A 15,212-nucleotide genomic window follows, 5' to 3' on the forward strand; every position below is an offset into this window, starting at 1 on the left:
GGATGTTGGAGACAAATACAGGGCTTAACCTCAAAATGGTTTGTTTGTTTGTTTGAGTTTACAAATTGCAGTACATTTCTTCAGTCTAACATTTCTTAGTGAGATGTATCCTAGAAATAGACTATAAAATGTAGCTAAAAATAGTTCAGTTTAACTTGCACTGTGATGAATATTAGACATCCCTATATACAAGTCTGTATTATTATTATTATTATTATTATATATTGATTTCAAAGGGAACAGGTCAAATGGGGTAGATACCAGCTGGCAAGAGTAATACTGATTTATGATATAGTATATGCGCACCTACACACGTTCAAGACACACGGTTTGTATTATATTGTGGAAGTGCAGGATGTCTGAATGTTTCAACCCAAGCAGTGCAGCAACAGTAGTCTAATAAATATGCCAGTAAGGATATTTCTTTATTTTTAAATATCAGTCTCACTTCCGGCACAGCAGAGGGCGCCACAGTCGCGACGTCATCAAGAGAAATTAAACATGGCCGACAGAAACGGATGGATGGTGAAAGTTAGCGAAAAGCTTTGGTAAAAATCTGCGAACCTCCTAGTCTGTACTGCAGGTATTCGAACTTCATTGTGCACTTTGACTGTATTGTTATAGGTGGATACATCCCACACATGAATTGGAGGTTCAAGTTGAGTTTGTTCGTCCGTAAAGGCCTTACTAAACCGGCCATTAGCCCGCAGTATTAGCCGCGTTAGCAGCCGAAACAGCGCCTGCTTTTGTTTTTGGTCAGGGGTATATGCTAGAGGGATTTTTTTAGCAGTTTTATTTCGCCTTTTTTCTTTAAAAGAAAATACATGTTTTTCTGAACTGCACTACGTAGCTGTTCAGTTAGACTCCGGGGCTTTTTGTATTGTATTGCGGGTGGGGTCCAGCGTGTTGGCAGTGCTGTTCATTTAAGGCCAACTTCGCATCAAAGCCATACTTTTTAGAAGACTGACACATACCCGCTTTGACCTGTGTGACTGTGCCTGTTTATGAACATTACGCCCAGGAAACATGGATTCAAAGCGCGCACACAGCAAACCTCAAACAAGCGGCGGCAGCGGCGACGACTCCAGCTGCGGCAGCCCCGCGTCCCCCTCTAGCAGCCCCGCACCGGCATCAAGCAAAACCCCGGTGCCTGGGGGCAACGCGTTCGCTAACGACGGCAGCTTCATGGAGATGTTCAAGAAGAAGATGGAGGAGGAGAAGAGAAAAAAGGAGACGCAGCAAACAGGTGGAGAAGCGAGAGCCACCGAGCAAGGACAGACTTCAGTGGAAAAGAAGCCCCCTCCCGTGACGAGCTTTGTAAGGGGTTTGGCAGTTGTAAGATGAGATAGCAGTAGTTCAACACATCCAAATTGAAACACCATGCACTGATTGACAGCCTTACTCTAGCTGACACTTATTTTATTACTTCCTGAAACAATGGCCAACATTTCAGTATTAATTGCCAGTAGCATTTCACACACGTGCCAGTGTTTTTGTTAGACTTGCGTTATTTTATGAACACGTTGTGGCAATATGTAATATTTGTGGACCAGTCAAGGCTAGGGATGCTCTTCACTGATGATGGTTTCGCTGGTGGTACGGCAAGAGACTAAATGTAGACCTTCTGCTCTGGTGTAGTCTCCTTCATTGGCAGTCCATCTGCAAGGGCTCCTATAACGGTTTCAGTCTTCTATCCCCTAACCCAGGTGGGGAAGCGCAGAGGCGGTGTGTTCCTAAAGACCGGCATGGTTGCGAAGAAGCAGAAACACGACACAGAAGTAAGTGGGGCTGGGTATGGTGTCAATTTGAAATGTGTACTTTTGACTCCACCGTTAATCACCTTGTTCCTCCTCCTACAGGTTGAGCCAGGCAAGAGCGATGCTTGGTCAAAGTACATGGCTGAGGTCAAAAAGTACAAAGCCCACCAGTGTGGTGACGACGATAAGACCAGGCCTCTTGTCAAGTAAAGGCGAAGGTGAAGCGACAATGTTTTGAGGGGAAAACCAGCTGGGAGAAGCTCCGGGAGGGCCGGCCAATCCTGACCTTCTCACACTGCCAGTTCAAGTTACCCTTCACTTCACACAAGTCTTTCACAAACTGCTTAGATTGACAGACCTTTTCCCCACTTTTTTTTTTTTTTTGTAGTTTTTTTGTCTTGCTTGTTATTTGTTGGATGCTGGTAATTTGATCTGGTGTTTAAAAGGTGTTTCAGAAACTCGGTGTACATTATTGATCATTGTTAAATATTTTCAAATTTGTCTTGTCTGGGTTAAGTTAGGGTTCATTGATAATTGAATTTTGATTCAATAGCCAAACCAAGGTGTCAATTAAATCTACACTGCCCATTAATATGTGGTGTTGTGCCTAAGTTTTGTTAGATTCTGTTACAGACGCTCCATTAAGACTTGTGTGTTGTAGGAGTCCAGAGGAAACATGGTTTTAGGTATTTTGTAGACTTGCATCAAATTACTCCATTGTGAAGATTTTAATTAAAAGTAGGTTCGAGTTCTATACAGAAACAAATTCATTTCAAGTACAATGAAAAAGTGTACAGCTCTCATTGGAAGAAAAACAAATGCTCAAATTCAATTTGCAGTTTACATTTCTTACAGGTATCAGTGATAATTACATTATGATAAAAACAGCACCAAATAGATACACTGACCATGCATCAAAGAGGGAGGAGATGTACAAAGGCACACTTTCAGTCCCCCCAACCAAACCCATTCAAAACCTCACATACACACACACACCCTCTTAAAAAATCCCATTCATTCCTTCTCCCTGTCCACAGTGATATAGGTCTATCTTGTAAACATTGACAAACTGTAATTGTCATTTCATTTAACAATCCTATGAAGAATAGTATTTAAAAGTTATCAAATTGTTTTAAAAAGTTATATTTAACTGTGGTATTCATGAAGAGTTGAGCTGATCTACACAGATCAAGTATCTTAAGTGTAACCCAGTCCTCATTTCAGATGCCTCATTTCAGACCCACAAGAGGTCTGTCCATCTGTCATCCAAAGTCACGTTCCATCCTGATTTGTCCCAACACTTTGTCGTTTCATCAGACAGCATCCGCTGGGCGTTGAAATCCAGCAGGATCATAGAGTCTTCCTCTTAGCATCTCCTCCCTGGCTTTGACTGACATCTGGACAGGAATAATATAGTTCTTGAAATGTCAGTGACAAGCATTGATGGACAGAAAACCACATTATAGAGATTAGACGGCAGCTAAAACGACTACATAAAAAGGCATGCTGTCACCAACAGACGAGCAGAGAACAGAACCAGACGGAAAAGGACAACCCGAGACAAAGAACACCAGACACCACCAGGAAAGGAGAAAAGGAAGGCAGGGGAGAGAGTAAATGGAGCAGGCTTTGAGGGTGGAGGGAGGGTCAGATTTTACCTGAGAAAGCGAGCTGCAAGTGAGGAGGCAGAGCAACCTGAGACCCTGACTGGAGACTCTTATACAGATCTGAGGAGACAGGACAGGGGAACAAGGAGGGGAAGGGAGGAACAGGTACCAACCAAAATGGGGAGGAAAGGAAGGGGGAAAGTGGAGAAGAAGGAAAAGGAGCAAGATGGCATAGAGGTGAAGGACAGGTAATGACAGCCAAACAGAGGAGGGCATGAAGAAAGAAGAAGTATGAGGCCAAGTGAGTGACAGGTGGGGGAAAGTAAACAATACAGAGATTGGCACAGTTTTGGTAAGAGTGCCGGGGGGGAAGAAAAAAAAGAGAAATTTGGGGAAATGAAGCAAACAAAATGGAATAATGTCAAACAGGAGAAAAATCACAAGCTTACATCTGACACACAATATGGTGATAAAACAAATGATGCTGTAACATACAACACAAAACAAGGCTATACAGGAACATCCAAACAGACAGCAGCAGAGACAGAGCGCCTGCCCAATGTGTACAAACATGAATATATCAATTAAATCACACTGACAATATTTTTCAACGTTATATTTTGTACCTGCCACCAATTTTAATTGTATGTGTGGTGCATCAATTTAAATTTCATCAGTATCCATGTTTCTCATCACTCACTCTGGGTCAGGGTAGAGAACGATGCATTGCTACTGGCTGCAGAGCTGCCGGCTGCTGTACTGGAGCCTGCTGTACCCAGTGGAGGCAGGTTTAGCAGCGGGGGGAACTGGAAGGGCAGGGATACGGGCACCAGGCCCCCCAGCATCCCAAACCCCAGGGGAAGAGACGAGGCTGAGCCGAGCAGACTGCCGCTACCTGCCGTGGAAACCTGAGCAGAAAACGGGGTTAATAATCTTACAAGTTTAATACAAACTGCAAAGATGTGTCAGAAAACACAAAATCGGGGCAGGAAAGTGGACAACGCCTCTACAATGCCTTATTCTGATAACCTATCTTACAGGTTCACCCAAATCCCAATAAGATATTTCCCCACTCAGCAGGGGTGGAACAAGTACTCAGATCCTAAAGTATAAGTAGCAATACTGTAAAACTACTCTGTTACAAGTAAAAGTCCTCCATTAAAAACCTTAGATGACGTCCTCTAATTGCTTGTTTTGTCTGACTAACAGTCCAGAATCCAAATATATTCAGTTTGGCATTTTTGCTCAAAAAAAAAAAAAAATGACTGAAACGATTAATCGATTACCGGAACAGTTGCCGATTAATTTTCTGTTGTTTGACCAATCGACTGACAAATCGAATCACTAATTGCGCCCCGACAGATCACATGGTAGAGCGCCGTGTATTGAGGCTGAGTCCTTTCTCTCTCTACTATCACTATCAAATAAAGCAGAAATGCTACAAATAAAATCTGAATCTGCAAAGCAACTACAGCTTTCAAGTAAATGTAGTGAAGTAAAAATTACAAAATGGAGTAAAGTATAAAGTAGCATCAAATGAAAATACTCCAGTAAAGTACAAGTACCGCAACATTGCACCTAAGTACAGAACTTGAGTAAATGTACTGAGTTACATTTCACCACTGCTACTCACCCCTAGTGGTATGTAATCATGCAGGTAATTTTTGCTGCATTTGCAGAGGTTTTGAGCCTTCTGACTTCCACCCCAACACATTGAATGTGAATGGAATTTTATTTGAGTCACTCGAAGGGTTGAAAACTTTCAAGATGGTATGTCCAAGTTACTCTGACAGACTTCACTGTGGACCGCAATATTTATTTTCCTTCATGTTCGAAAAGAACACTGTTCACATCGAGCTCTGTGGGTTCTCAAGAGTAACACAGGACACTGTTTCTGTAAATGCACGTTGCTACTGATTTATAAGTGGAATTTTCCAGCGTTTCAAGCATCACAAATGAAATGCTGTTCACATCTATTGCATTGTTAGCGCAATCTGTCCTATCACCAAACTAATACTTTTAACAATTATAAGTATTAGTTTGGTGATAGGACAGTGACACCCTTTGATCAGCACTTACTTTTTCTGTGGACTTTAATCTGAAACAGTAACCACGTGTCCCTTTTCAATGAATGATTTTTTTTCTGGAGACTGATTAGTGCAAAAATGGGGAATAATTAATACTATAGTGCATGTAAATGTGCTGAATAATAATGCATTTGGACAGTAGGACGCACACACTGCAAGTTACTAATCTGGACATGCTGGCAGTACAAACCTGTGGCAACTGAGAAGAGACAGATGATGATGGGACAGACACGACTGGCTTGGCCCCCTGAGGTGTCCCGCCCCCGGGCCTCTGACGCGGGCTTGGGTTGGCAGAGGCTGTTGTGGGGGAGGCACTGGATCCTGAATGCTTGCTTATGGATATGGTGTTAATAAGGCTGGTGTTGGTGGTGCTGTTGTTGTTGGGGGTCTTCTGGCTGCCTGGAGGAGTGTAGCTGCCTTGCCCCGGCTTGGCTGCTCCTCCCTGGGCACCTGAGAACTGCGGGCGGAACCCTGCTGGGCTTTTGGGAGCGTACTGGTGTATGGAGATTGTTGCCTGAGACCTGGGGCTTTGAGAGATGGAGGGTGAGGCTGAGGTGGTAGTGGTCACAACGGGGTTGGGGGTGCGGGGGGTGAGTTTGACGATCGGTGGGATGCTGCTGTGGGTGGACTTGGTGAGAGTGGCGTGCATAGGGGTGATGAAGTTAGACTGAGGCCGGGGCTGGGGCTGAACTCCAGGGAGCGTCTGAGAGAGGGAGGGGGAGGATTTACTCTGCGGGGTCTGGGGCAGGCGAGGCGTCTGGAAGGTTTTGAGGGTCATGTGTGAGGGAGTTTGGAGGGTGTGTGGCCGAGACTGAGGCGATGTGAGGATGAGAGTGTCACCACTGGTGGCTTTATTATTATTGCTGCCTTTGAGGAGGCCAGACGGAGGAGTGGAGACCCCCGTCTTTAATCCTGGGGGCACGAGCGGAGACGCAGTGGGTGGTGGACGTGGTTTAGGTGGCGATGCTGAGGCAGGCATGTTGGCTTTAGCCACACCCACACTCAAAGGTCTCTGAGTGTTCAAAACTGAGTGTCTGTGCGCCTGTACCGTGCCCTTAATCACCCCCATCCCATCCACCCTCCCTGAGGGCAGAGGAGAGGACGTGATGGAGGGAGGCCGAGACAGAGAGGTGGAGGAAGGCGAAGAGGTAGAGATGTAGTGAGGTGCATTGGAGCTGGGAGTGCTGACAGAGTTCTTTTTCTGCTGCTGGAGGAGTGGCGAGGCATGGAGAGAAGAGGGGTTGGTGGCAGTCTTGGGGCCATCCGGGGACGGGGGGCTGTCCCCATGGGCCAGGCCCTTGGCTGCGTTGCCGAGGATAGCCAGGGCCTGGGAGATGGAGTCCAGGGAGGTAACTGTCAGATCCTCGTCCAGGGAATCGAGACATATGGGCTCAGACGGTGACTGAGGTGGTCGCTTGGCAACCTGGGCTGCAGGGGAGGGAGTGGCTGAAGGTGTAGACCGCTGAACCCACACAGCCTCCTGGAAGTACAGATTACACATAAAACTATAACATAACCTAACTTTATTACACATTTCCTAGTCATACTGAAGGATAGGTAATAACATTACTCACATGCCCATATGAACATTTAAAGAATTAGCGGCTCTAATCATTCCTCCTATCTTTACTGCATTCTAACGCTGTATTCACACATACAGATCGGTCATGTAATAAGTATAGTAATATACAGCCATATCTTTATCAAAAAAAATAAATAAATAAAACCCTTTAAGGTTGATCTAAAAGTCAAGTCTAACCTTTGGCTTGGCCTTGGGAGTAGGGACCATCTTTTTCTTTGCTCTGGAGCGAAAAAACAACATAAGTGAGTGAGAACAAGCTAGACAAGTCAGAGTTAGTTAAGAAATCGGTTGATAATAAGTCACATGACTCACGTGTAGCCTGTGAGGTGACCATGAGCCATGGTGCTCTCTTTGAACAGCATCCTGTAGACAGAATTAAATTAAATTAATTATATTGGAAAATATTGGAGGGAATTTACTACTCAGCTAGCAAGTAAACATTAGGCGGGCTGCAGTCTTGCTAGTTAAAGCTATTGTTGAAGACATACAGTATATTACAGCAGGTAGTTATTATAAATCCTCTCAAACTAAATAATCTTAGCAAGACACACACCTGGCCTGCATCCAGCCTTTAGGCCAGAGAGGTTTGACTTCAGTCTCCATGAAGGCTTTGAGGTAGTCTTCGAGAGACAGCGAGTTCTTGCCCTCCAGCTCATAGCAGCCCAGCTTCACCCGCACCAGGTTACACAGCAGCAACCTGGAAAGCACACACAATCTACAATAAGTACTCCATCACTACAGAGGGTAAAATGATTGTGATCATTATGTGCATTTACAGCCACTTGCATGAGAAATGAACCTCCCTTGCTCAGTGAAACTGACCTGAGTTTGTCGTCCCAGACAAACTTCTTTCGAGGGCCCATCACCCTCTTCCCTGGTTTCTCCTCGTCGTCATCCTCTGACCCGTTCTTCTCTCCCTCTTCAGACTGCTGCCTGTGAACAGAGAAGTAAACATCATATATCAGAGCACCTTTAGAAATGACGTGGAGGGAAATATGTTACGAAGCAAACAGACACGCTGAGTGTGATAGGAAGTGTCTTTACTTTGCCACTTTAGCGATACAGTCCATGTTGTATCGAGCAATCTGCTCCGGCATCACACTGCACACTGCCAGTTTCAGTTTCAGCAGGGGCGTTCGAAGGCGGTCATCCTGGGCGAGGGGGATAAGCACAGTCAGAAAGCACACACACACACACACACACACACACACACACACACACGCTGCGCGGCACACTCACATGCTAAATATAGAAATGGATAACGGGCACGTAGCCAGCAGTAACAAAAACAATGACTTAGCTTTCACACAGTTACATTTAGACGCAACTGCCAGCTCAGAGGCTCGTACTGCTGCTTATGTCCTGTGAAATACTGGGTAACATAAGCCTCTGGGCATCATTTTCTAATCAATTTAATAAAACACACCGAAAATGGAAAATTATTCTTTGGTTAAACAGTTCGTGGTACAATGGGTCCCTGTGATGAATCTCCTCCATTATACAACATCTAGCCATTCAATTCTGCAGAGACCGGTATCTAATGAGCAGACTGCAGAAAGCAGCCCTCCGGCATTGTGGCAACATTTTTTGTCCCCGTGTCTCAGAATAATCTGACTCCCGCACACCTGTATGTTGAGGCTGAGCTTCTTAAGGCGTTTGAGCAGGGCTTCTTTATTGCAGGGCACAAAGGCCTCCAGGTGAGAGTAGACGGCTGAACGCACCTCTGCAGGCTGCTCCTGAACCTGCAACTCAATGCTGCCACACAGACATTAACACACACACACACACACACACACACACACACACAGAGACAGAGGGAGATTTAATTAGATCTACATTTGTTGTTTTTATATCAGTCTGCAAAAATGGAACTGTGAATGGTACTCACTCCAGTAGGATGTTGTTCATGTCCAATGTGAAGAATTTCTTCCTGCCCTCTTCATCAAACAGACGGGACGCCTGTGTCATGGGACAAGCATTAGATAGACATAAGCAACGTCTTTGTTAATCCTGTTTATCCTAAGAATGTGTCACAGTCTTGACAAACACAGCTATCATAAAAGGGTTGAGGATATTGAAATGTTTAACCTCTTTGTGCCAAATACTGTCGGGATGGTTTTCTGCAGCAGTCACATTAGAACAAGAACATGATTTATATCATGAATACTCCAAATCAGATTCAATTTACACAACACTTACAACGATTAGTCACTGAATTAATTAGTCGATCAAAAGAAAATGAATCTGCTCCTATTTTGATAGTTGTTTAATTGTTTCTGTCATTTTTCAAGCAGAAATGACTAACATGAGTTTTTTCGGCTCGTCGTAGGTTTATAACATTCTAAATTTAATATGTTTGGGTTCTGCACTGGTGGTCAGATTAAACAAGTAACTTGAATACATAAATGTTTCAATTATAATGCAAATTTTTCACTATTTTGTGACATTTTGTAGACAAAACGACGAATCAACTAGTTAAAAAAAAATAACCTTCAGATGAGTCAGTAATGAAAGTAATTCTTGGTTGCAGCCCTGATCTAAAACATGTGATCCAGTGAAATATTGACATTCATACCGCTCTCAGGTCTTCGATGCGCTTTGTGAGTGGGCCTGGGAGCCCGCTGGGCAGAGGAGGAGGGGTCATCACGTTACCCTGTGGCACTCTGCTACCACCTGCTTTATGTCCCATCCCAAAGGAGCCGTTCTCTCCCTGCACTGGACTGGAGGGCTGAGGAGAGTCCAGCATCCCAAAGTCCAGGTCACCCATCATGTCCTGCAGAATGTCGTTATTGGCTGTGCCCAGCAGTGACATCACAACCGGGTCGGCGGTCAGGTCAGCCATGTTGCAGTCGTTGCTGCCAGCTGCCTTGGAGTGGGTGTTGAGGAGTGCACTGTTGGCGCTGGGCACTTTGGTGTTGGGCCGTGGCAGACCGGCTGCAGCCATGTTCTTCTTGCGCATCTCCTCCTTCTCCCTGGTGAAGCGACGCAGCATGTTGGCCAGGTGGATAGAATCCTTCATCAGCTTCTTCCTCTTTTTCTTTTCTGGTCGATGAACATTCAGGGATGAAACTCTGTCAGGACAAAAGACACAATAAGAAGAAAGCCATTTAACTGACTGGCACAGAGAACATGTACTGAGTTTAGGAATTAATCTGTAGTGATTAACGACATGGTGCTGATGGGAAACCATGATACATCTGACTACCTTCCAATAAGGGAACTTATTGGTCCAATCTATACGACTGCACAACTGGTAGACCTTTAAATTAATCTGCACATTACCACACAGACTTGTGAAAAGAGGAAATATTCCATGCATGGAAAATATAGGAGAAACAAGCCTGACATGAAACACTGACGAAAAATTAAAACCTCACCCGGACTTTGGTACTTTATTCTTTCTGGGTTTCTTGTCTTCCAGAATTCCACCATCTTGCTTTTTCCGACGTTTTTTTATCACCCGCTCCTCACCATCTTTCATCTTCTACAAACAGGTCCAAAAAATGTGGTTTATTAATGTGGCACAGCAGTCATTTTCAATGCAGCAGCAAAACAATCTGAAAACTCACACATTTGACTATTTAATGTGTATAATCTGCCTGCATGTATGTATACTTTACTATGTGTTCATACAAGTGCAGAGAAGCAAGAACCTACCTTGAAGTGATTATCCTCCGTGCCTGCATTTTCTCCCTCAGAGTCAGATGCTGCTCTGAACTGCAGAGTGCCTGTGTTGATGTAGAAGCCTCCATGTTTTGTGGTGAGCGAGGCCGGCACCAGCTCGTCGTACTGAGGCCAGGAGAGAAGTATAATTACTGTTAGTTTTCTGCTACTACTGCGGGCCGCGACTACTTTTTACCACTGCTTAGAAAAACAACAAAAATTACACTGTTGTCCCAAATTTATTCCACATAATACTTAACTGAATTCACTTTATACTAATTTTTGAGGTATACTGTTTTTACAGTTAGTATACAATAAAGTAATGTACTTAAGGATTTGTACCAACAGATGCCACAGTTAAACTTTATTTTTTGTTTTCTAAAAATCTTTCTAAAGCTGTTTCACCACTGAGCACAATTCATTAGATTTTTTTTCCAGCAGTAAGGATCTCATTTCTCATTTTCACTGCACGTTGCACTGTGGGACAATCCCTTCCATTACCACCACACTCAAAAAACAACAAATAAATCAAGCAAAACCGACAACTAGGTATAGTATACTTGAGTATACTTCATTTTGTTATTCAGCCATTGCGATCACGTGACAAACTCAAAATCCACTTAGAAATAGTATGTAGTAACTGGAACTGGGACACAACGTGTCCTGTCCTGACTGCAATATAACTGAGTAATAAATGAGTAATGCAGAAAGTGATGTGTGTGCTTGGGCAAAGGAGAACTCACAGCCTCTGAATTGTCTATGAAAGGGTCGGTCTCATCATAGCCATAGCCAATGTCAATGAGATCCTGCATCCTGTCCTTTTTCTTCTTCTTTGAGACACCACCCTGCAAACAGAGGGAAAACACAGGGAGCAAAAACATTTTAAAATATATATTAGACATCCTTCTGCGTGCACAACATTAACACAGTTACAGCTGTAACAATATATTCAGGTATCTTGAGACTTGAACACTCACATATTTGTTCTCAAATTTCTTGGCCAGCTGTTCTACCTCCCGTCTCTCCCTCTCATCGTCAGCAAAGGGATCGTTAGGGTCCAGGGGAGGAGTGAGTCCTTTAGGGGCTGTTGAACCTGCAAGCTTTACCTGAGGAAAACAAGGAAATTGGGAAAGGAATGAAATGAAAGCAAGGGGCTTTTGATGTTTTTCTTCATATTCTTCAATATATCCAACTTGGCGCTTCATAATACAGAAGTGCCTCAAAATCAAGCAAATGGGGACACCTCACATCAGCCAAGGTAAATATTATGGACATAGCGTTATATTACACAGTATTTGTAACCCTCACTCGACCAACTCTGTAAGAATACAACTGTCTTGAGTTGTCCTGTGTCCCTTGCAAGTTGTAAACATGGGAATTTTTCCCATCTCTACCATCCATCACTAATGAATGACGTGAATGCAGCACAGCATTTACCAGGCAGTTAACCAGGCAGGGAGGGTCTGACAGAAGAGGAGGATCCAGTGTTTCAGGAGTTTCACTCATACAAGGAACTAAAATTCAAGATATCGCAGCATCTGCCTTACCAATTTTCTGTCTCTCTCAAGCCCACCAAATTTTATGGAAATACAATACCAAAAACGCTGGATAACATGCAACATTCATCCTAAAACACAGATTAATTTCCTGTCTTAATTTAGCTGTCCAGAATTTGGCTCAGGGTCACAATAAATAAATATTGAGCATAAGAATAGCAGTTATTCACTGAGTCACTGTTGAGTGCCGTAATAACACCACGTGTGCACAATTAAAACTCTAAAGTAAATAACAACATCTCATAGTGGGACATCTCAGCCTCACAAACCAAACAGTACAACACTCCTGAAGTGTAAGGCCCCTCCTGTTCACATCATGGTGCCTACTGTGTCTCTACTCGCTCCGTACCTGAGTAAGAGTTGAGTGGACCAGCTCGCCGTAGTTGAACTCAGCGGACGCTCGTTCATTTGGCTCGGTCAACGGGAGGTTGAGGCGGACGGTGGGTTTCGCCTCCTCGGTCTCGGCATCGCCACCTTTCGTGTTAACGTTACCAAACAGACCTCCGTCACCTCCTGAGCCGACCGCCGCGGCACTTCCACCTCCATCTTTCCCAAAAGTAATTTCGACGGCCTCATCTTCGCGGCGGCGCTTCTTGCTGGACTCCGGGGTCGGCGGCGAGGTGTTGAAGGATGAGATGGTGACGAACGGCACTTTCCTCGGCTCTGCCATTTGACGCTCTCCGTCCGACGACCGGGCACGCAAAACGGGGAGCGCCACACTCCTCTGAGCCGCCGCTGGCTGGAAAGCTAAACCTGGAGATGGTCGACAAGTATAGCTAGCTGGTTGCTCTGCTAGCTAGCTTCCTCAGAATGAGTGCTGCAGGCAACACAATTACTTTTATCTCCTCCCAGCCCGTATTAATCCATATAGTATTATTCCTGGCACCGACCCCGTCACCTACGAGGGACTTAAACAGTGAGAAATCGCAGTTTTGAGTGGTTCCATGAAATTGGTGGTTAGCTACCGCAAGGATTCTGTAGTAGCCATCTTGATCATTATTATCATTATTCAGTGGCTGGGCGTGCGTATGAAAAGAAAGCGGAAGCCGGGGAGGAAGGAGAAGTGTTTGTCCAATGGCAGAGCTGAAACACGCCCACCTGACAGACGAGCGCGAATGTGGAGGAGATGACTGTTCTGCACAGGCGGGATGTCCGGATCTCCTGAATGCCTCCCTACTGTTTACTACAAGGACAAATGACATGTTTGGTGTGTTTTTTCTGCCTTGGTTGCTCGTAAAATCCGGAAAAGAAACTTTTCATCCCCCATTCCTCCTAAAGTTAAAGAGGTGCACTTCAAAATGATGAGTGAAATTCACCCTTCTAATGAACTCCCAAGACAATTTAACACAGACAAGTCAATTCTGCAATACAAATGCAGAGACTACAGATCACTTTTGCTTTTATCGTACTATTACTCTAAAGTTTTTAAATGTCTTGATACTACAGTTAATAGCGTTTACACTAGAAATGTCAAGTTAGGATTGCTTTTTGTGAACAGGGATTTAGCATTTCTCATACACAGTTTAATTATTTTGGGAAAATGGTTTATTCATAAACGCACAAACTTTTCAAAAATCTCTGAGATATGAGTGGTAAAAGCCCAAAATTACTTAATATAATTACACAATATGATCTGATTTAACCCCTGCTTTGACTTTTTCAGTTAATTGTGTTGGTGTATTTGTATGTTACATGTTCCTGTCCATCTGCTCACTCTTCTGTTTGTCACTGCCAGTGTGTGTTGTAAATATGTGGCAAGACAAATTGTTAACACACAAAAACTGTCTTCTCTGCTGCAAATGCAGCATTTTGATAACACAATGTTCAGTGAAAACCTCTCAAATTAAGAGATTTTGTGGCAATAAGGTAAGAAACTTATTGATCCCATGCACAAATGTCCTAAAAATAAACAAAATCTTAATATTTTGTTCTCTTTTTCACAATAGTTATTGCCCTTGTAGTGTGAATCTCTTAATGCTAAGACAACATTGCAAAAGGTTGAGTACCATATGTAAAAATCGCAGAGAACATTGGCACTTAGTGATTCTTTCTGCATGTGAAAATGATAATACATATATTTATCTCCAGTCTCAGTGATGGAGTCCTTGAGTGATGACACCATCAGACAGATTCTGTTGGCCTTGGCCGCCACCTTGTTCTTCAGTCCAAACAATGTATTTTACCTACTTCTTCAAATGCACCACTTGGTTTTAACATTCTCAGAGAAAAAGGCAATAAGAAAACTGTTGCACCAAGAACAGCATTATTCTTTCAAGTTGCAGCTCTACCTTGATTCTTGCTCAGGTACGATAAGCCTGTTGGTTATGGTTCCCCCCGGCCCATTAGTTTTCTGCTGAAATCGTTGGTCAATCAGTAAAAACTTAGTTCACAGTTTTGGTTACAGCTTCTAAAGCTGCAAGTTTTGCTTTCTGGAATTGTCTTCAATAATAAATGCTGTAATTCGTTTACACAAGTCACACCATTTCCACCAGTCTACATTCAAATCATTGTTGCAGTTATTGTGATACACATGCTTATATTAATATGAACATATCAGCTGCAAAGAACCAACTTGCTATGTAGATACTTTTGCATGTAGCTGATCCAATATTAGCTAGTATTTAAAGTCTTCGGGATCTATAATGGTACCAAATATGGAAAGCACACACTTACTATAATAATTAATATATATTATATTTTACATATTCCCTTTGCGTAAATAATGTAGTTCTCACTAAACCTTGTTGATGTTCTCCATTTTGTCAGTGGTCATTTTTATTACACTTTAACCAAGATACGTTAGTTTCACACAAAATAAATTCCCCTAATAACCATGAGTGGTATCGAGGGATTTGGCTTTGTACTATGCTGAATGCCGTTCCACTGGCTCTCACATTGCATCAGCTGCATTTGAGATACAACATTACAGCCAACAGTGACCTTCAGTTAACAGCAAATAA

At 43.5% G+C, this 15,212-nt stretch overlaps 2 protein-coding genes across 5 annotated transcripts; one reads left to right on the plus strand and one right to left on the minus strand.

The window, feature by feature from the left end:
- Positions 1-437: 437 nt before the first annotated feature.
- Positions 438-2,511, plus strand: trir (telomerase RNA component interacting RNase). Of its 3 annotated transcripts, XM_044182476.1 has the most exons (4): positions 438-583; positions 1,022-1,335; positions 1,707-1,778; positions 1,860-2,349. In XM_044182476.1, exons 2-4 carry the CDS (start codon positions 1,027-1,029, stop codon positions 1,965-1,967), a joined length of 489 nt encoding a protein of 162 aa, XP_044038411.1. In that variant the 5' UTR covers positions 438-583; positions 1,022-1,026; the 3' UTR covers positions 1,968-2,349. The 3 variants fall into 3 exon arrangements, with proteins under 3 accessions (XP_044038411.1, XP_044038410.1, XP_044038412.1); XM_044182475.1 differs by having other exon boundaries at positions 467-1,335; positions 1,860-2,511; XM_044182477.1 differs by having other exon boundaries at positions 473-1,317; positions 1,860-2,511.
- On the minus strand, positions 2,471-15,092 carry ubn2b (ubinuclein 2b). 2 transcript variants are annotated; one of them, XM_044182465.1, is made up of 17 exons: positions 12,602-15,092; positions 11,674-11,802; positions 11,440-11,541; positions 10,691-10,822; positions 10,411-10,517; positions 9,609-10,104; positions 8,922-8,992; positions 8,659-8,788; positions 8,078-8,184; positions 7,856-7,966; positions 7,587-7,730; positions 7,346-7,396; positions 7,211-7,253; positions 5,642-6,931; positions 4,065-4,272; positions 3,416-3,484; positions 2,471-3,154 (listed from the first exon to the last, which is right to left on the minus strand). In XM_044182465.1, exons 1-17 carry the CDS (start codon positions 12,920-12,922, stop codon positions 3,108-3,110), a joined length of 3,558 nt encoding a protein of 1,185 aa, XP_044038400.1. In that variant the 5' UTR covers positions 12,923-15,092; the 3' UTR covers positions 2,471-3,107. The 2 variants fall into 2 exon arrangements, with proteins under 2 accessions (XP_044038400.1, XP_044038401.1); XM_044182466.1 differs by lacking the exon at positions 3,416-3,484.
- Between the last annotated feature and the right edge of the window lie 120 nt (positions 15,093-15,212).

This window comes from Siniperca chuatsi, linkage group LG21, assembly GCF_020085105.1.
Source record: "Siniperca chuatsi isolate FFG_IHB_CAS linkage group LG21, ASM2008510v1, whole genome shotgun sequence".
NCBI lineage: Eukaryota > Metazoa > Chordata > Actinopteri > Centrarchiformes > Sinipercidae > Siniperca > Siniperca chuatsi.

What these genes read in the sequence shown, in the direction of transcription:
- trir (XM_044182476.1), top strand. Translation starts at nt 1,027, where the DNA reads ATGGATTCAAAGCGCGCACACAGCAAACCTCAAACAAGCGGCGGCAGC. An exon ending in TTGTAAGGGGTTTGGCAGTT is followed by an intron (nt 1,336 to 1,706) that starts GTAAGATGAGAT and finishes CCCCTAACCCAG; the next exon opens with GTGGGGAAGCGCAGAGGCGG. An exon ending in AGCAGAAACACGACACAGAA is followed by an intron (nt 1,779 to 1,859) that starts GTAAGTGGGGCT and finishes CTCCTCCTACAG; the next exon opens with GTTGAGCCAGGCAAGAGCGA.
- ubn2b (XM_044182465.1), bottom strand. Translation starts at nt 12,922, where the DNA reads ATGGCAGAGCCGAGGAAAGTGCCGTTCGTCACCATCTCATCCTTCAAC. An exon ending in AATAAAGTACCAAAGTCCGG is followed by an intron (nt 10,105 to 10,410) that starts GTGAGGTTTTAA and finishes TTGTCCTGACAG; the next exon opens with AGTTTCATCCCTGAATGTTC. An exon ending in CTCCCAAGGCCAAGCCAAAG is followed by an intron (nt 6,932 to 7,210) that starts GTTAGACTTGAC and finishes CTGTACTTCCAG; the next exon opens with GAGGCTGTGTGGGTTCAGCG.